The 21069-nt window shown below is 35.0% G+C and overlaps 1 protein-coding gene across 1 annotated transcript in view; it reads left to right on the top strand.

Annotated features, from left to right (window-relative positions):
- Positions 1 to 21069, top strand: part of Idh (isocitrate dehydrogenase [NADP] cytoplasmic) — a 295030-nt gene that overhangs the window by 154762 nt on the left and 119199 nt on the right. Inside the window, exons 6-7 of the mRNA XM_090402020.1 lie at positions 81 to 227; positions 20675 to 20742. Coding sequence (XP_090258146.1) covers positions 81 to 227; positions 20675 to 20742 — 215 coding nt within the window. The remainder of the gene's footprint in view (positions 1 to 80; positions 228 to 20674; positions 20743 to 21069) is intronic.

Raw genomic sequence — 21069 nt, 5'->3', positions numbered from 1 at the left:
AATTATCTGAATGATTTCAGATATTTTAATGAAACTGCATTATTTTATATAATAATTTATTTATTTTTTAAATTTTACAGTATAGGGCTACTGATTTTGTTGTACCTGGACCTGGACAATTGGAAATTAAATTTACTCCAACAGATGGAAAGCCAGAAATTCACCACACTGTGTTTGAATTTAGTGATTGTGGGGGTGTAGCCTTAGCTATGTATAATACTGACAAGGTGAGAAATTTGATAATCTTTAAATTATTTTTCCAAAACAATGTTAAGAGGAATAAATTTTTCAGAATTTGCTGTGCTTTATCTAGTCTGAAGTGGCATCAGCTTGGAATGCATTAATATAGTATATATATCATGACATGATATACCATTAAGTTCAAAACAGCATATATAGTTGGCTATTGAAAGAAAATAGTCTTACCATATGTAGTTTCACAGTCAACAGAGAAATTGAGTACACATTAAAACCAATATTTTTGGAAGCTCCATGCATTAAAACTTTGAGATTGTAATTAAGTTAGTGGTGATCTGAATGTAAAAATAAGAATATTCAAAGTTTATAACCATTGATATAAATTTCATCTTCATTCCTTAATGGTCAGTTTGTTTGACCTTATAATAATAAATAAGAATAAAAAATGTACATTTCAGAAGGGTGAAAAAAAAAATTAATATAGGTTAATATTATTATTCTTATTAATATAAGAATAATAATATTCTTAATAATAAATAAGAATAAAAAATGTACATTTCAGAAGGGTGAAAAAAAAAATCCATTTGCAGGGCTAACTCTATTAAGAATCCAGTAACATTCAAAATTTTCCTGATATTATCTTATATTTTCTTATATGTGCAAATATTTTTTGCATGATTTCAGATTTTGACTTTTAAATCATGTTCAAGAAATTGATCAACAAAGACAGTATTTAGAAAGTTTTTTACCTTGGGTTATACTATACATTAGAGTACCAAGCAATTTTATAAACTTGGTTTTAATCCTTTTTCCCAAGTAAGCAAACAAGCAGGTAAGTCAAGTTTTACACATACCCCTCAGACCTGAAGTATTTTCAGGTCTGAGGCAACTCGTGGTAAAGGTGGAGTAAGCTCTGATCATTTTCCTTAGTATCTCCCATAATGCAAAGCGCATCTCCTTGTGGACATGTATGATGTTATGTATTAAGGGAAGGGCCACTACCCAAACCAGTTTCGACATTTATTGGGGTCTCGTCAGTGGGAGCCAGACCCTGAGATGCCAAGGTTGAAGTAATGCAGAACTTATAAATTTTACCCATACAAGTTGCCACAAGGTGCTTCTCAGGGTCTGGCTCCCACTGACGAGACCTCAATAAAGGTCGAAACTAGTCTGGGTAGTGACCCTTCCCTTAATGCATAGCATCATACATGTCCACAAGGAGATGTGTTTTGCATTAGGGGAGATACTAAGGAAAGTGATCAGAGCTTACTCCACCTTTACCACAAGTTGCCTCAGACCTGAAAATACTTCAGGTGCAAACTTAACTTACCTGCTTGTTTGCTTATTTTGGAAAAAGGATTAAAACCAAGTTTATAAAATTGCTTGGTATCTCTAACGTATAGTATACCCAAGGTAAAAAACTTTCTACATCTTTCTCTCATCCTGAGATTTTTATTCAATAAGGTCAAAGCATCTTGTGGCAACTTGTATAGGTAAAATTTATAAATTCTGCATTACTTCAACCTTGGCATCTTAGGATCTGGCTCCCACTGACGAGACCTCAATAAAGGTCGAAACCAGTCTGCATAGTGGCCCTTCCCTTAATACATAGCATCATACATCTCCACAAGGAGATGTACTTTGCATTAGGGGAGATACTAAGGAAAGTGATCAGAGCTTACTCCACCTTTACCACAAGTTGCCTCAGACCTGAAAATACTTCAACTGCAAACTTGACTTACCTGCTTGCTTGTTTACTTAGGAAAAAGGATTAAAATCAAGTTTATAAAATTGCTTGGTATCTCTAAAGACAGTATTTATCTACTGTGTTTTCATATCTTAAGACTTCATCTGGAGGATTCTAAGTTATTACGCATATTTAAGAGTACTTATTCACTTAACATGCTATTAGGAAAGCATTAATTAAAACTAATATTTTGCTAATAGAAATGTTAATGTAGTTTGTGCTATATACTCTTAGATATGCTCTAGAATAGCTTTCTCTGAGCTACATTATTTGAACAAGTTTTGTCAGCTGTCTCATGTAATATGTTGCTCTGAATGAGATGTAGATGTCCACCTTGTCTTTCTTCCGCCACTACCTGTATTTATTTATTTATTTTTCTGATGATGAATATTGCTTATTGAGTGGATTTTGATTTGGGTTTTCTGTTTTCTTTATTCTTCTGCTGTGAGATTTTTACCTAAAATGATCCTCAAAGTATCTTGTTTTAAAATTTTCATTGTAGCAATTGAGATGTAAATACTGTTGAGATTTTTTTTTTTCTCCTCCACTTATTTCTGCCATGGAATCGTGTCATGCTATGATAGGTACATCTTCCCTTAGAATTCTATTTAGTATTTTGATCATCTGAAGATCCTCATCTGCTCATAAAATATTGGGGCATATACAATATCACATGTAATTGTGGAAAAGTTGATGTAAGGCAAACTAAAAAATTGGGTAGTACCCAATACCATATAGGTACATCCTCCCTTAGAATTCTATTTAGTATTGTGATCATCTGAAGATCCTCATCTGCTCATAAAATATTGGGGCATATACAATGTCACATGTAATTGTGGAAAAGTTGATGTAAGGCAAACTATAAAATTGGGTAGAACCTATTTGACATAGCACACTAGGTTATGTCAAATATCAACGCGCGTGCACACACACATAGAGTTGACATGTTCAGTTATTTATTCATTGTTTGCCAATTTCCTTGATGCGAGTTAAAACCTGCATAATCTCACACTATACAAATATATATATATATATATATATATATGTGTGTGTGTGTGTGTGTGTGTATGTATATATATGTGTGTGTGTATGTATATATTACACACACACACACACACACACACACACACACACACATATATGTGTGTGTGTGTGTGTGTGTGGCATCACATGCCCACTTAGGTTGGGTGTGCTGTTGTGTGGCTTATACAACCTGGATTACAAAATTCACATCAATTTGACCATACTGATTGCATTTTTATCAATATATGAAAGTTTTAAGAGTGCATAGTGCATCAACGTTCATCTTAATTGGTCCAGTGCAATTAATTGTCAGATAACTTTGAATGCTTTAATTTATCAGTCAATATAATTTAAATATGGAAAGCATAAAGATCAAGTGAAGAATTGCTATGCTTCACACCTGCTATTTACGTGAGAAGCACAGAGCATTTAGGCTTCGTGGTGAGATTAGATTATCATTGTCAAATACTAGAGTGAGATACAGATAATTTGAATTTTGATAAGATTTTTAAATACAGCCATATAATATGCACAAAAATTGAAAAAAGCAATCACTTGGGAAATTATTATTTTTCCAGACTGAACCAAAGAAAGGTTGAAATAACATGTTTTACTTACTTATACATAATTTTCAACATAATTTGACTATAATCATTCCACCCACAAAAGCTCTGACAGAAAAAGGAACATTCAATACATCGTCAACACTGTTTCCCATTGTAAATATGAGAAAAAAAGTTATAAATTATTTATAGAAATTATAAATATATATTAAAAACCTTTCTATATTGGTGTCATAAACCCGCCAGTTAACACTTCAGGCATGTAAAACAGAAGAAACTCGGAAAACAAAAACAGCAACTCACGACAAATGGCAATGTTCAATTGGATTGCTTCACACAATAACCAGTCATAGCCAATAAGGATTTCTGAGTACTTTTGTGTCTCAGCATACACCCTGCCTCACCTTCTGGACCATTTAACACCACCGGAAAGCCAAGAATTTGACACACTGCATCATCTGCACGTCTGTTTAATGGGCTCAAAGTTATCCATATTTGTGACCACACACCTGGACTATTAATGTGAATGTGATGCAATGTTTACACATCGAAAAGTGTCCTCTTCATAAAACATCAATCAATTTTAATAAATTTAGTTTAATCCTTTATTCAAGTGTAAGCAAACAAAGTTTACATCTGAATTATCAGTACTGAGGCAACTCGTGCTAAAGGTGGACAAGCTCTCATCACTACTTGTCTTAGTATTTTAAATAATGCAAAGCACATCTCCTTGCGGACATGTATAATGCTGTGCATTAAGGGAAGGGCCACTACCCAGACTGGTTTAGACTTTTATTCAGGTCTCGTCAGTGGGAGCCAGACCCAGAGGTGGTGATACTAAGGCGGAAGCAATGGAGAAGTCATATTTACCTATACGAGTTGCCAAAAGGTGTCTCACCTTTTTATTAAATTACTCTGGATTTAGAGAAAGATGTTGAAAGTTTTTTTACACTTGGTTAGACTGTAATAAATTTAGTTTAATCTTTTATCCAAGTGGAAGCAAACAAAGTTTGTGCCTGAAGTATAGATAAATATGACTTCTCCATTGTTTCCACTTTAGTTGATCACTACCTCTGGGTCTGGCTCCCATCAACGAGACCTCAATAAAGGTCGAAACCGGTCTGTGTAGTGTCCCTTCCTTTAATGCATAGCATTGCACATGTCTGCAAGGAGATGTGCTTTGCATTATGGGAAATACTAAGACAAGTAGTGATGAGTTTGGTCCACCTTTACTATGAGTTGCCTCAGTCCTGAAGATACTTCAGGCGCAAACTTTGATTGCTTACACTTGGATAAAGGATTAAACTAAATTTATTATGGTCTAACCAAGCAGGAAAAAACTTCCAAAATCAATAAATTTTTTGTAATTTTAGGATTCATGTAAACCCAGGAAACAATTATGGGAATCTTTAACAGCAATTAGTGCAAAAATATATTAGTGATAATGCTCTTCTGTGGATTCTCATAAAAAGGCTTATACGTTGGTTGCACATGATTACTAAATAACTTAAGAAATTCACAACGTATACTGGAATATAAATTAAAATAAACTTTAATATATACTTGCTATATATAGCATTCAATCTGGATCAACCTTTCTTCTGTTATTTTGAAGCCTGAAGCACTCAACGCTCTTGCACATGGCCACAATTTTGCCATTGCTCCTAGAAAAATATCGGCCAAAGAAATTATGATCCAGATTGAACGCGGTATCCACCACCTTCAAAACCACATCACCAACAATATTAGACTGGATGTAGCCAGTGTTCTCACCAAAGCAAGACCACCAAAAACCAACATATCCAATAGTGAATATAACGCTCTATAAGAAATGAAGAAAGACAAAGAAATAGTAATCACCAAAGTGGATAAGGAGAATGCCACCGTGGTGCTCAACCATACTGACTACACAGGTAAGCTTAAGGCTTTATTATTAGATTGGGCTACTTATCTCCCCATTGAATACAATCCCACCAACTCACAAATTAGAAAACTCCATAGGCTCCTTAAGAAGGTTACTTCTTGGCCTGTGGAAGTTACTAACAAAATAAAACCTTTTAACTCTAGACCCCCCCCCTCCCAAAAATACATAAACTAAATGTGCCATTACTTCCCATAGTGGATGGCATTGATTTCCCCCATTTACAAATTAGCCAAACATTTAGCCAAAGCTCTCGCACACTATACTGGCAACACACCATCACACATAAAAGACTCAGCCCATTTCAAATCCAGTGTAGAAAACCTTACACTCCAACATAGTGGTCAGTTTTAACGTTTCCTCCTTATTCACAAATGTCCCACTCAAGAAAACCTTAGAGCTCATCCAAGCCAAATTTTCTCCCGATATCTCAGCCCTATTTCAGTTCACAATGAACTCAGGCTATTTCATTTGGAAGAGAAAATTCTACAAACTGATAGAGAGTACAGCCATGGGTTCACCACTCTCCCCACTCTTGGCCAACTTCTTTATGGAGACTTTTGAAGAGAAAGCTTTAAACTCTGCCCCACAAAAACCTACCATATGGCTTCGCTATGTTGATGATGTTCGCTATTTAGCCACATGACTCTGATACACTCCTCTCCTTCTTAATGCACTTAAACAACCAACACCCCAGAATCAAGTTCACCCTAGAAAAAGAGGAAAACAACAGCCTCCCTTTCCTAGACACATTAGTCACCCTCCAGCCTGATGGGATCTTGGTTTTCTCAGTTTATAGAAAACCCACCCATACAGGCAGGTACATTCACCAACAATCTCACCCCCCCCTCACAACAATATGGAGTTAAGACACTATACAACAGGGCTAAACTAATCTGTTCAAATGACAGTGCCCTAACCACTGAACTAAATCACATCCTTAACACTTTCTCAGCCAATGCCTACAACCCCACCCACCCCACCAAAAAAAAAATCCGAAAAATACTAAACCTGTAAACCACAGCCCCCCCCCCCCCACTTCACAAAAAAAAAGATTACTCTAAATCCATCACCATTCCCTACATCCGGGGCTCCTCGGGAAAAATTACCAAAATCCTGAATAAACATGACCTGACCTCTTGTTACAGACCATATAGAAAATGTTCATCCCTTATCTGCTCCACTAAAGACCAGCCACTTTCCCTAGACCTACCTGATGTATACCAGGTCCCTTGCAGCTATAAGCTGTCCTACTTTGGCCAAACAGGCAGGACAACAAATATCAGAACACAAGGACTACATCCGGTTTCACCAGTACAGCCACTCTGGGCTTGCAGACCATGCTCTGGATACATGCCACAGAATATGGTGGAAGAAAGCCACAGTAATACACCGCAGCAAGTATAAATTTGAAAGACTATTCATAGAATCAGCCTCATCCCTAAGAAACATGCCAAACCTCAACAAATTTGGATGCATGAGACTGTCCCGAATTTGGGAGACGTACATCTTGAGAACTTCAGCCCAACGGCCAAGAATACCTAATATTAGCCTGCTAGGAGGCACCATCAGGACTTTAGGAAAAACAATAGTTTCCTCGCTTCGACTTTATTTGCTGTTTTTAGTGCCTGCGTGCACATGTCTTAATCTTGTGTTTCCATGAAGATGGCAACATGACGTTGCCGAAATATGGGAAGTATATATTAACGTTCATTTTAATTTATATTCCAGTATACGTTGTGAATTCCTTAAATTATTTAGTAATCTTCTGTGGATCTGCACTGCACACTTGGAATATTCGTCCTTTATGGTGTATAATATTCATCCAAGATTGATTTGCTTCCTCAGCCTTAACTAAAAGGCTGGTTATATTCCAATAATTTGAGTCCTACCCAAGGGCCTGTGAGTTGTGGAAATACCTTCTGAATATGAATGCTGTGCCAAACAATGCAGCCTTTTACAGCTGCCCAGTTTTTAATCCATCTAACTCGAGTGGTTCTTGATGTTTTTTCAATGTTTTGGGGATGGGACCTAAAGCAACTTTAATTTTCTTTTGCCAAATTCATTCAACTTTGACCTTCAACTCACGATACATTTTAATTTTTTCAGTTTCTTTTTCGTCAATTCAGCTATCTCCTGGTACTGATATTTTTATAAACTGTGAACACCCTTGTTTTCACTTTTTTCAACCACTGTTATATCGGGTGTATTACATTTTTTATTTTTATTTATACCAGAAAACTGTTTTTCAGTGAATTAAGGTGTATTATACTATATCAATCCTGCCAGTTATTTCATCACAGCATTCTTATAATAATCCCACTCATTCATTCTAAGCAGATATAATAACTTTGTGATAGATCTCATATATAGATAATCAAATTAAGATAACAGTTTTGGTGTTTTATGTCAAACAGGTTTGCAATCAGAGAGAATAATTTTTTTATTTTTTTAAAATTATACTTGAATTTGGTAGATTTAAGAGAATTTGAATTCTGATTCAACACATGAAGTAATACTGTAGTGCAACACATTGCCTTTTTACAATCTTCTGTTTATGTTACTTCTGTCTGTTGCAGATTATTAAGTTATCCTTTGAAAATGAATATAATGCACCTGCAAGTCCATATCCATACCAACCAAAGTAATGAACTGCTTAAATTTGAACTCTACATAGAATTGTTTGATTTCAACTTATCTTGCAAGGTTGGTTAGTCTACTTTCATTATTCATTCTGATTTAATCCCCCAACTGGCCAAAGTAATGAAATACTCGACCACTGCAAGATTTTTCATGGATCAAAACATCATCAGCATTCTGTCTTTTATCATGTAATTACCCTACTCTGCTGTTAATCCCTTAACGGTGAGTAGTACTATTACTGGATTAACTGTAATGGAGCAACCATTATGTCCCTTGACTTAAAGTATACTGTTACTTGGAATTTCTTTCATTATTATAAGTATTTGAACTTTTTGCTGCACAATTTATTTATTGTTTCTGTTCCCAAAGATAAAAACAAATTTCACATGTGCAAAAATAAATTACCAATCCTGAAATGTCCACAAATCAGCCTTTGCAATGAATTTATTTTATTATTATTATATGGGAATCACCACAGAGTCTGGAGACGCTGGGGGACACAACAATAACTTTTATATTCACAAAACTTATCATACACAAAACTTATCATACCTCTCTTTAAATTCATTCATTGTCATTGTACTCAAAACTAATTCTCACAATGTATTCCACTCATTCACCACTCTCCATGAAAAAAATGTAGTCCACACACCCTTATTAATCACCATCATCATCAAATTCCTGCCATGTACCCTCAAGGGGTGTACAAGATATGATAGTACTACATGAAAAAAAAATTACATCATTACTAACTTCCTATCTACAATTTTCCTCCAAATCAGTCTGTTACTTGTCAAGACTCCAACATTATCAGATCTTATATTTCTATCATGTAAGGCACTTTGTACTGTATCAATCCACCTATATCTTGGTCTTCCTCTGGGTCGTTTTGCTGCCAACCTGGCAGAGAACACTTGTTTTGCTAATCTTTCATCGCCCATTCTATTTAAGTGACCATACCACCTGAGATTAGCTCTGCTAACGCATTCCTGGATGCTGACAATGTCAAGTTCTTTCCTAATATCCTCATTTTTAATATGATATTGCCATTGATGCCATCTGTTCACGCCTCTAATCTTTCTCAGGACTCTCATATCTGCGGTCTCTAGTCTTTGGTCAAGGGTTTTACTTCTGACGCAGCTCTCAGATCCATAAGTTAAAACTGGTTTGAACACTGTCTTGTATACAGCTAATTTAGTGTTCTGACTAATTTCTCTCTTATTCCATATGAATTTATTCAATTGACTTCCTACCATACCAGCTTTGCTGATTCTGTTGTCTATTTCTATATTTAATTTACCATCTTCAGTAAAAATCGTGCCTAAGTAGCTGAAATGTTTTACTTGTTCCACAGGTTCTCCATTCACAACACAGTTGACATTTTCAATGATTCTGCCTATTTTCATTGTCTTTGTCTTTTTATTGCTGACCTTCATACCATATCTATTACAACAGTTATTCAATTTAGTCAGAGAATCTTGCAGACTTGTAGCGGATTTATTTAGAAGTATAACATCATCCGCATAAAGCAAAGAGCTGACATTAACATCTCCAAGTTTGATATCATGTTTAATACCATTTTCCTTCATAATGTGATCAATATAGATAATGAATAACAGAGGGGATAATATACATCCTTGTCTCACACCAGATTTAACATTAAACCATCTTCCTGTACTTCCTTCAATTCTAACTGCTGATGTACAACTCAAATAAAGACTAAGTATTGCTTGATATAATGCCCCATTGACACCATATAACTGCAATTTGTATATGGTGTCAATGCAACCAGTATATTGAATAGCTTCTCTCCCAATTTATCTATATTGCCTTAATTAAAATCCCAATTATATATATATATATATATATATATATATATATATATATATATATATATATATATATATAATACTATAATCCCAATCTATATTGCCTTAATTAAAATCGCTCATAATGATCATTGTTTTCCTGTTTGTTTGGCTAATTTGCTTATACATTTCATGGTCACTACCCTACACATTACCACATCTATAGCAACATCTGATTAAGTATTTTATTCTATTCATCTCTATTTCACACCATACTGCCTTAAAACCACTGCCATTATTTTCCTCTTGAATCTCTACCTTTGTATGGACATAACTCCTTTTCTATCATCAATAGCACTCCCTCTCCCTTTTTACCCTTTCTTCACAAAACACATCATATCCTCCCATCTTTATTCCTGTCAGGATGTCATCCTCATCCAACCATGTCTCACTTATTCCAACAATTCATGGGTGAACAGACTCAGTTAATGCAACCGTTTCATTTGCCTTGTTTCTGATACTTCTAGCATTCATGTACAAACATAACAGTTCATTCCTGGATCTATATCAAGTTTCACTAATACTACTTTGGTATTAGTGAATTAGTAGAAGTGAATTCTCCTTATTCATCTGATAACCTTTTTTTCAAATTGAACTATTTTCTCTCGATCCCAGTCATCCCTTTTCCTCTACACACATTCACATCTTCTTGGAGCATCAATCTTCCTTATACCGTGTTTCCCTGTTCACCCTGAGCCTCCCAATTTCCCTGTTTGTCTTGCATACCTGTTCTCTCATTCTGTGTACTCATGCTACCCACTTCTTCATTCATTACTACCACTTCACTCTCCCACTCTTTTACATCACTTCTTACTTGTTCAATTTCGTTTTCTGTACTCATTTTTCTACCTTCTGGTAGCAGTCTCTCCAAATGACTGACACCAAAACCATTCAAATGCAGTCCATCACTCCTATACAGTTCACTTCATCCTTCAAACTCATTCTACACATTAACAAAGTGCACTACTTTTTCCTTGCACATTTCTGCTAACATATCATTCACAATATTTGCTGTCTGTCTCATTTTCACTGTCATAGCTGGGCAACACACTGACTACCCTTCCTATCACACTATTATCTTTTATCCTTCTCAACAACCTCCTGTTATCCAATCTTATGTGTTCCTTGTTTCCAGTCAAGTCATTTGTCCCTATTACCACTACCAACTCTTTGGCTCGCTTACTCATATCCAGCAACTCAATCACTCCATTCATTCTACCTCCCTGAAAACAAACCTTGTGCATCTTCTAATTTACCACACCTCTAATAATCGAATCCCCATACAATGCCACGTGTGGGTCCTTCATATCATTCACTATCTATAGGCGTTCATGCCGATATCATTCGTTTTCTTCATTTTCCCTTTTTCATAAATATCTTGAATTCTCTGAATTTCACTCCACATCCATTTCATCTACCTCATCTTAACCAACTCAGCTTTCAAATTTTTCATCACAATTTCACTCTCAATTTTGGTGCCAGCCATACACGCTTGTTTGCCGTCACTGCCACTTGCCACCTTACTTTAATTGCACTCTGTTTTTCAACTTCTGCTACATCCATATCTATTACTCAAAAAAAAAAATAATAATAATAATAAAATGATAAATGATGCTATCAAGCAACATTTATTGAAATATAAATAATTATGGTTTGAGCATTTTTTTTTCTTGCACTATTCTAATATATGGAAATATGCATGTGATCTCATTATGCTTACAGATTTAAATACACTGTTGTATTTAAATTGCTTGTGAACAATTCTTTCTGCATTTATGAACAAAAAATTATGTTAAATTGCCTTGCATTCTTATTTTTAGGGTAATTTTTAAAATATTACAAATTTTTATTTGGGTATCCAGTGATGAGTCTTCAGACTTCATGGAGGTTCCCGTATTTTTTTTTTTTTAAATAATAATAATCTTTTTTATTGATTTCTAAGATATTACACATATACAATAATCATCTTGAATGACATTCCAACTTGTAATTTTTATGAAATTCAGCACTAAGTGCTGCATATGTGGTTAATTTTCTACATTGGATTTAAATTATTTTTTTTTAATAATACTTTATTGCCTCTATATTATGTATTTTCAACATATGTTCTAATATTCACAATGAAGATTATTCAGAATTTTTTGTATAATGAATAACTAAAATAATAATAATACTTTTTTGACAATGACAAAGTTTATTATAAAGTCCTATCCTAATTTACGCTCATGCTTAGACCTATACATTTTTCTGTGTAAGTATTTGGAACCAAAATCCTATGGAATAGGTGGGTTACTCCTTTTTCCTATGTCTGTAGAAGTGTGTAGCAAACTAGACCTGTGAATACAGGTCCAGTTTGCTTGTTCTGGAGGACGAAAAACCTGAGTTTCTGGATGGAAAATACCCTTACTCCGTATGAGACCAGCTAACTCAGCTTCAGTCGAAATACACCAGATAAAGGATCCTCACATCACTGACGGGAATCAAACCCACTTCTTTCAGATCAAAGCGCTTCGTCTCTGCGGACTGAATTTTTAGCTCTATCACGCAGAATATTTACATATATATATACATGAGACATATTTTCTGTACAGTACAAGGATTCAGTACAAAACACAGAATACTTAATTCTTTATAAATATAATTATACATTTTTTTTAAACTAATTAAATATTTATCCACCATATTTACATATAGATTGGTATGAATGTTCACTATACAATGCAGTAATACAACACCCAGTTCAATACTAATAATAATAATGGAATGACTTTTTATTAAAATACATAATTTTTCTGCATTTTTTCTTTTTTTTTTTCGGTATATTTTTTTTTTATAGATTCTGTATTTAACCATGCTACCGGCCAAGACGTCTATAGACGTCAAAATTATCATGGATAATACGAAGTGCATATTAAAATTGTAATACCATTGAAATATATGATGGATATGAAGCATATGAGGATGCGTATTTGATCCATAATGGCCGGTAAGGTGGTTAACATAGATATTTTACTTTTCTACAAATATTCAGTATACAAGTTACTGCATTCTTTTTGATATACTTGTTTGTTTCTTTGTTTGAGTGGCAATTCTGCTTTCTCACTCAAAGCTTCTCCAGAGCTTATCTGAGGAAGATAACAGATAGCAGTGGTTTGGTGGTTTTGTTTCAATACCCATCATGAGCCAGGAGTAGATTTAACTGTTTATATGTATGTGCTTGGAAATTTATATATACAGTGGTACCTCACTAATCTGAACTAATAAAAATCGTGCTCGTTTGGATCAGGGAAAGTTCGGATTAGCGAATTTTCCCCAGAGATACAATAGCAACTAGGGTTTAAGACCAAAATAATCAGATTCTAACATCAATTTAATTCTGTAAATAAATGAAGTAACTGATAGGAAAAAAAGCTACTGTACTGTAATGTAAAACTTAAAGAATAACACAGCACACAAGTTTATTTTAGTAAAAAAATTAGCTTGTATCTGCATTAGCTAGTTCAGGACTCTGATTTAATAAAATTGCATAGTTCAGTACATAACTTAATTTGCGTGAAAGGTATCACTTTCTTGTACACAACACAAAAAAAGTTTCACAAAATAATACAAAAAAAAAGTTTTTTTTTATTTCTTTGTAAAAAAGTTGCTGATTTTCTTTTGCTTCTTGGAAGCTAAACTTTTTTTGAATGTTTTTTCTCGGAGCTTCATTAGCAATAATATTTTGTGGAATGGCGTATCATTCTGCTTAGCCCATTCTATACACACATTAAAACTGTCAATTACCTCTTTGTGTTTCACTTTTTTCTTCTTCGAGTTCTTTATCGTCATCATTGTCTTCTAATTCATTCTATATCGTCATATTTATAATTTCAGCATCTGATTTGATTTCGAATTCACTTTCGTTCTACTTGTAATCCATTCCGTAACATCTGTTTGTGAAATTTCAACATTTGGATTTATGTTTTTAACCAAATTATGCACGTTTTGAATTTCCCCTTTTTGTGTATCACCACAGTTATACTGTACTGTAATAATAATAAAATAAATAATAATAGTTAAACTAATAATTATTAAATAAAAATAATAGTACACAAAATAATACGTAATAAATAAAACTGTTTTTTCCTTTCAAACCGCAGTTCGGAGTACTAGAGGGTTCGGACTAAAGAGGTTCGGATTAGCAAGATACCACTGTGTGTGTGTGTGTGTGTGTGTGTGTGTGTGTGTGTGTGTGTGTGTGTGTGTATATATATATATATATAAATAAATGCTTTATTCTGGTTAACGTATAGAGGCGATTATACGTGCCCAGGGACTACCACTGCTTGAGCACGGTTTTTTTTTGCAAGGGGGGGGGGAAGGTTTTGGATATGGATGTTTGAGAGGGGTTTGTTAAGGTTTGTGTGTGAGAGAGAAATTAATTTTCCTCTAATTTTCAGTCTCACTATAATATAGCACGTGTTTCATCTCTCTGTAGGTCTCTAGGTTTCTGTCTTCAAATGGCAGTTTGTTTACTATGCCAGGTATGTAAAAGTTTCAGGTGGCTTTTCCATAGTGATTATTATATTTTTATGTTATGTAGTTAGTTGACTGTGGTCTTGTTATCTGATATGTTGTTCTGGTTACTCTGTAGGTTGGACTGAAGTAATGTTTTAGCATTACTTCAGTCCAACAGCATAAGCATAAGTTTTTCACTTTAAATATTTTGTGTTCTGTTCTTGCTGCCTGTATAAGTCTGGGCTGTTCTCTTTGTTCCAAAATATCAGTTTTACCATTTTGTTTTGCAACGATTATAATCTGCTAATTTGTATCTTAAAATGGTTTTGCATAACATTTATATTAGTATTTTTATATGTGTCGGAGCAATGTCTTTTGATCGATATAGTTAGCTTGCTATTATTCTAAGGTTGTTGTTGTAATTTGTATGGCTATTTCAACTTTGATCAGCATCGAAGTGAAGTCCGAGATAACGTGTTGTTTTCGCCTGTATGATGGTTGTGATTTTGGGATCAGTGCTTTGTGTATAGGAGGTTTGATGTCAGATAGTGAGATATTTAATTTCTGTGGGTAGGGTCTCGGGGATTTTGAATATCATTAGCTTTGTTTTTTCAGGATTTATATGTCATTTTCAGTTAGCCAATTAGTGATTTGATTGATGTCAAGTTGCATATTTGTCTAAGTGCTATTTGTGTTGTTGTGAATGGATACTGTGGCCGTGTTGTCTGCGTAATGGAAGATTTTACTTTTTAGGGGAAGATGGCTAATATGTGTCTATATGTTAAACAGAATGGGAGATAGAATAGCTCCTTATGGTACTCCACATATTACTGGTACCTGATTCTATACATGTGATGTGCTTTCTATTTTTCATGTATGCTTTGAACCACTGGAGTATACGACCTTCGATTCTAATATGTTAGTGTGTCAAACGCTTTTGTTAGGTCAATAAAAATGAATACAATTCTGTTTTTATCTAATGAACCATGTATTAGTCTGTAAAATCTTCCTAGAGTGTTGCTGTTCGTTTATTTTATTTTTTATTTTTTTGAAAGCCATATTGGGTTTTTAGGATGATTCAGAATAGAATTTTTTAATGTATGTGGAGTGTTGTTGAACACATTGTGTGTTCCAAATCATGGAACACACAATATGTTCCATGCTTTGGTTGATTACAGACAATGTGGCAATGGGGTTTGTAATTACTGATGTTTCTTTTTCCATGTTTATGTATGGGAGTGATTAATGTAGTCTTTAGTGTTCCAGGTATGTGCTTTGTTTCGAAGATTTTATTTAAGAGTTTCAGTATAAGTATTCAGTATAACTTTTGCTGGTAATTGAGTGTTTTTTGATGTCTTTTGGTCCGATTCTGTCTTACCTGGTCCTTTGTTAGGGTTAATTTGTTGAATTGTAATTGACAGTTCTTCTTTTGTTACTGTGGGGAACCATATTGAGTGAGTTGCTTGCTAGTGGAGAATATTTCTTTGTGTAAGGAGACAAAGTTTGCAAAATGCTGATTAAAGTTGTTTGCCAACTGTTTGAGAGATTTGGGCTCGCAAGCAAAGTTGTGTTTTATTGTTTCTGAGGCAGTGGTTTTGTGTATATTGTCCAGCATTTCTTTGATCAGGTTTCCTTTATGTCATTCTGAGCTGTTGTTAATTTGTCTCTATAATAGTTTCTTTTTGCAGTTCTAATCTGTGTTGCTAAGAGATTCCGTTTTCTTTTGTATTGAGCTTGTAAAATTGTGTTGTTAGGTGACCTCTTAAGGTGTTTCCATAGGGCATCTTTACTTTGTATGTCTATTAATATTGTCTGTGAACTACAGAATCCATAGTTATATATGGATTCCATTGGTTTGGGAGCTTATTTTTATTTTTGGAAAATAAGCCAGTTGGAAAGAGAAGGCAGGGTAGTAGACCTCAAAAAAGGATATTAGATGAATAATGAGACCAGAACAGACCAATATAGTCGATACCCATAATTAGTGTTATGATGTTGATGATTTTTATTTTTGTTAATGCTTTGTTATATATTTTATTAAATGTAAGTTTAATACTATATACAACATCAGCAGAGTCTAATGATGTCATCTGCATCCAGTCTGTTTTTCTGATTTTGTTGTTTACTGTAGTTTTGTTTGTGATGCTGTTATACTGTTTTGTAGTCTCAGCGAGTTTTAAGGGTTCTGGTTCAGTATATAACTGTAGTGCAGAGTAACATAATGGTCTTTTTATTTTTATGTTGAGCCCATACACGAGATAGTTGGTTGATCAACCCACCACCAATACCATGTATCGGTGGTGGGTTGGAAAAGAAGGTGCTTGTTCACATTTGATTTGAATGACTGTATATCATATTCCCTGGGGAACACAACAAGGGAAAGACTGTTCCACAGCACAGCAGTTGCAGGGATGAAAGAGGAGAAGAAACTTGTTCTGTGGGTTTCGAGGTGCAATGTGAAGGGATGTTGAGTGGCATCTGCACGTGTTCCAACGAGCTTAGTATTAAGTAGGGGAATTAGTGATGCTATTTCAGATGAGCATTTTCCATGGAAATATTTGTAGAATACACAGTGCAGAGACTGATCATCTGTGCAAAAGTGGGGGGAGTGAGTTGGTAAGAGATGGGTCACTAATAAGTCTGATTGTTCTCCTCTGTATTGAGTCGAGCATTTTGAGGGAGCTTTTGGGGGCCCACACCCCATTCGTGAGAGCAGTACTCGATGGTCAAGCAGATTTGTGATTTGTATAAGGTTAACAGCTGATAGGGGTGAAGTAATGTCTTGAATGAAAGAGAAATCCTAGTTTTTTAGAGGCTGAGGATGCATTGGTTGTTATATGTGTTTATGCCAGGAGAGGCTTGATGTCCAAGTAATTCCAAGAAGGGAAATCTCATTGTCTGGAAATTTGAGATATCTGTAAATAATACTGGAAAAAAAAATGGTTCTTTTTTTATGAGAAGTAAGACAGTACTGATTTGCATTGAAATTGACTAGGTTATATGAACCCCCATTGGCAAATGGCTTGGAGATCAGAATTGAGGGCAGTGGTTGTTGAGGTGAGTTGTGTGGAGTAGGCTTTATCATAAAAAGGGAGAAATGCAAAGTGCTGTCATCTGCAAAACTGTGTATTGGGTTGGAGGTAAGCTGAAGTAGGTCATTGCTATATAGTAGGAAGAGGGTTGGTGAGAGGACAGAACCTTGTGGAACCCCAGCATTTGTTGAATGGTAAGAGGATAAGGAACCATCCATCACCACACATAGTGTGCATCCAGACAAAAAGCTAGCAATCTAACTACAGAGGTCTTGAGATAGACCAAATGATGGCAGCTTGCTTAGTAAGCCCTTGTGCCAGACCCAGTCAAATTCCTTGGAGATATCAAGTGCAACTGCTTGAGATTCACCAAACTTCTCCCTGGCATTTGTCCAGAGGTGGGTGACATATTTGCACAGATCTCCTGTTGATCGTCAGCAATGAAATCCATACTTGTGGTTGTTTATTAGATGGGTAGCTTCAAGGTAGTATAGGAGTTGGGAATTGATGATTTTTTCCATTACTTTGGACAGATCTGAGGTGAGCAAGATGGGGCGGTAGTTGGACGGCAGTGACTTGTCACCCTTCTTGGGAATGGGTTCAATATAGGCCAATTTCCAGGCTGTGGGATAGACCAGTGGAGTAAGACACTATATACAGGTGACATAGGACAGGAGTTGGTTCTGGTGTACAAACCTTCAGGACAATTGGAGGAATCCCATCAGGGTCAAGAGTCTTTTTTTGTGTCTAATTTGGACAGTATTTTACTGATCTCTTTTTTGGCAAAAGGATAGTGGGCCTTGTATGTTGGGCATCTGGAATGGTTGGGGGACATTTGCCATTGAAGGAATGTTGAGCAGCAGCTGCACATGTTCCAACGACTTAGTACTAAGTAGGGGAAATTATTGATTCTATTTCAAATGAACATTTTCCATGGAAATATTTGTAGAATACACATAGTGTGTAGAGACCAATCATTTGTGCAAAAGCAGTCTGTCAGCTTGCACATTATGACGGCTGCTGTATAGCTGTTTGGAGGGGCCCTATATTTATGTGGTCAATACAGGATGAGATGATTGTATTTTAGACTATATATTGTATTTTCAACTATAATAATAATATATTCAGAAATATTTCAAATGAGCTCACAGTTAAAAAATTAAATATATTATTATTACTATTATCAAAAGACTTTTATGGAGTCCAGACTCATCATGGGAGATCCAACTCTCACATGCACAGCTCATCATTCCTTGACTTACTGTGTAACCAAAGATGCGAGACCCCCTCAACACTTCTGCACATGGCAGAAGCTGAATCCTTTTCGATAATAGGATAATCAATGCATCTCATAGGATGAGTGTTTATGATTATACATAGAAAAATTAACTTTTCTTTTATGAATTTTTTAATTTTTAAAGTGGTAACTATTTTGCTTGTACAACAGTTGGAAAATTTTACTTATGAAGCACGTGATTTCGCTTGTTGGTGACAAATTCCTACATTGTCTTATTCCTTTCTCCCCTTCAACAGGAATTGACTCTTCTTGGCACATTGCCACCCATGGTTCTCACATCTGTGGTTGGGTAATAAATGCATTCACTGTCCCTGCACTCAACATACTCTCAAGCAATCATTCCAATCACCCACCACTCTCTGTGAAAAAAAAAAATCTACTCTTGTACTGTACTGAAAGAAGTAATGATTGTTAATCCTATAAACCCATTTAGTAACTTATATGCTTCTATCATATCTCTTACACCTTCCAGCTAGTTTTTGGAGTCCACAGAGTTTCAATCTATTCTCATAGGATGCATTCCACAGACCTGCCACAATCTTGTCACTCGCATCTACATCCTTTCCACCACTTCATCATCAAGGAATCCAGGCAACAAGATCTGTGCTCAATGCCACATCTGTGTCCAGATGTGGCTTTATTAATGCCTTACAAAATGGAACAATAACTTCCTTATCCTAACCTTCCTATTTCATCCTGTTGGTCCTATCTCCCATAATGTAGCCTCAAATGCCCTCTGAATCCATGTCCTCTTGATGTACTTCTCTTTTTTTTTGGCTTAAATTTTTCTGCTATTATTAGCAAAACTCTTCTGTCAATTCTCTCTCTCTGCTCTGAAAATACTATATCTCTTACATTCCATTCATATATCATCCTTTATCATCCAAGTCTCAATGACTTTTGGCCAAATCAAACTAACGAATTCCAAAAATTTCTTTCTCTTACTCTGAATACTTCTCACATTAGTATACATAAACTTCAGTACTCCTTCATCTCACAACCTCCCTCACTCTTTAGTGTTGATGCCACTAAAGTTAAGAACCTTGTGAGCTACTTTCAGCATTGTATGATCACCCTTCTGTTCATTTACCTCTATATTTGCAGCCACATTAACCTGTGTCCTCTCTAAACATTCTCATTTATTAATTATACGAAGAGCCAAAGGCTTCATAATTCTCATTTATGTAATTCTGCACTTCAAACTCTTACTGAATAATAGCAATAATGAATAATACTTCCTAGATGTCTTAAGACACCTAACTCCAAATCCATTCAAATGCAAACCATAGTTTGCATTTGAATGGATTTTTTTACAAATAGATTTGTAGTTCATGGATGCTAGAGTCCTAGCATCCACAAACTACACACCATTTTCCTGCACATTGACTCATTTGCGATCATAGACTTCTTTTCAGCTTGCTCTCTTTCTTACTACAGCAGCAAACAGTCTTTACTCTCTCACATATCATACTTGTCACTTTTTAGATAATGAGTACCAGCCAAAATAATCATCTTTCACTTTCCCATTCTGCATTGCTAACATCTTTATCTTGATCCCAGAGAAGCATAATTTTGCTAGACTCTCCTCAAGCACTCCTCATAAGAAATTATTCTTATCTTCCTTATTTGCTCTTTCATACTCTACTTTCTCTACCCTTGCATCTCTCCCATTCTCTCACTTCTCTGCCATAGCATTCACCAGATAGGAGTTACATATCATGCAACTTGCATATTTTGCTTTCTCTCATTTTAATTACTTTTATGTATTCTGTGTTCGTTCTACACTTGAGAGGTACAGCCATTATTTGATGGTGGTACATTATGCTTAAGAATGCAAATATTTGTTTTAGTTTTCTGAATATTAATATTGCTTAATTTCTTTCAGTCCATAACCGATTTTGCACACAGTTCATTTCAATATGCATTGCAAGCTGGCTATCCTCTTTATCTCAGGTAATGTTTCATTAGTTAAGTTCTTAACTTTAGTTCTGAGCATTTGTTAAGTAGAATCAATGTAGGTGTAGGCAGTTAAATCAGCATGTTTATTAGACGCATGTTTATAGTAATATTCAGTAAATTTTTACTAATATTATGTGACTTTCATGAAAGTAGGTTAAAAATAATTTTCTCATTATTTCTGAAAACATTGCCATATTTTCAGAATTTATATTTTAATGTTATTTAGTCATGAATGTTAGTTTTCTTAAATGAGATATTTCCCCATTCCCATCTCCTTTGCATGTTAGGCTTGGTGACCTGTTACTGCCAAATGACTTGGCT

The sequence above is a fragment of the Typopeltis vanoorti genome, chromosome 12 (genome assembly GCF_054136105.1).
Source record: "Typopeltis vanoorti isolate ZY-2024b chromosome 12, IOZ_Tvanoo_1.0, whole genome shotgun sequence".
In the NCBI taxonomy this organism is placed as follows: Eukaryota; Metazoa; Arthropoda; class Arachnida; order Uropygi; family Thelyphonidae; genus Typopeltis; species Typopeltis vanoorti.
The sequence above is the reverse complement of the archived record's forward strand: the minus strand, read 5'-3'. Positions and strand labels throughout refer to the sequence as shown.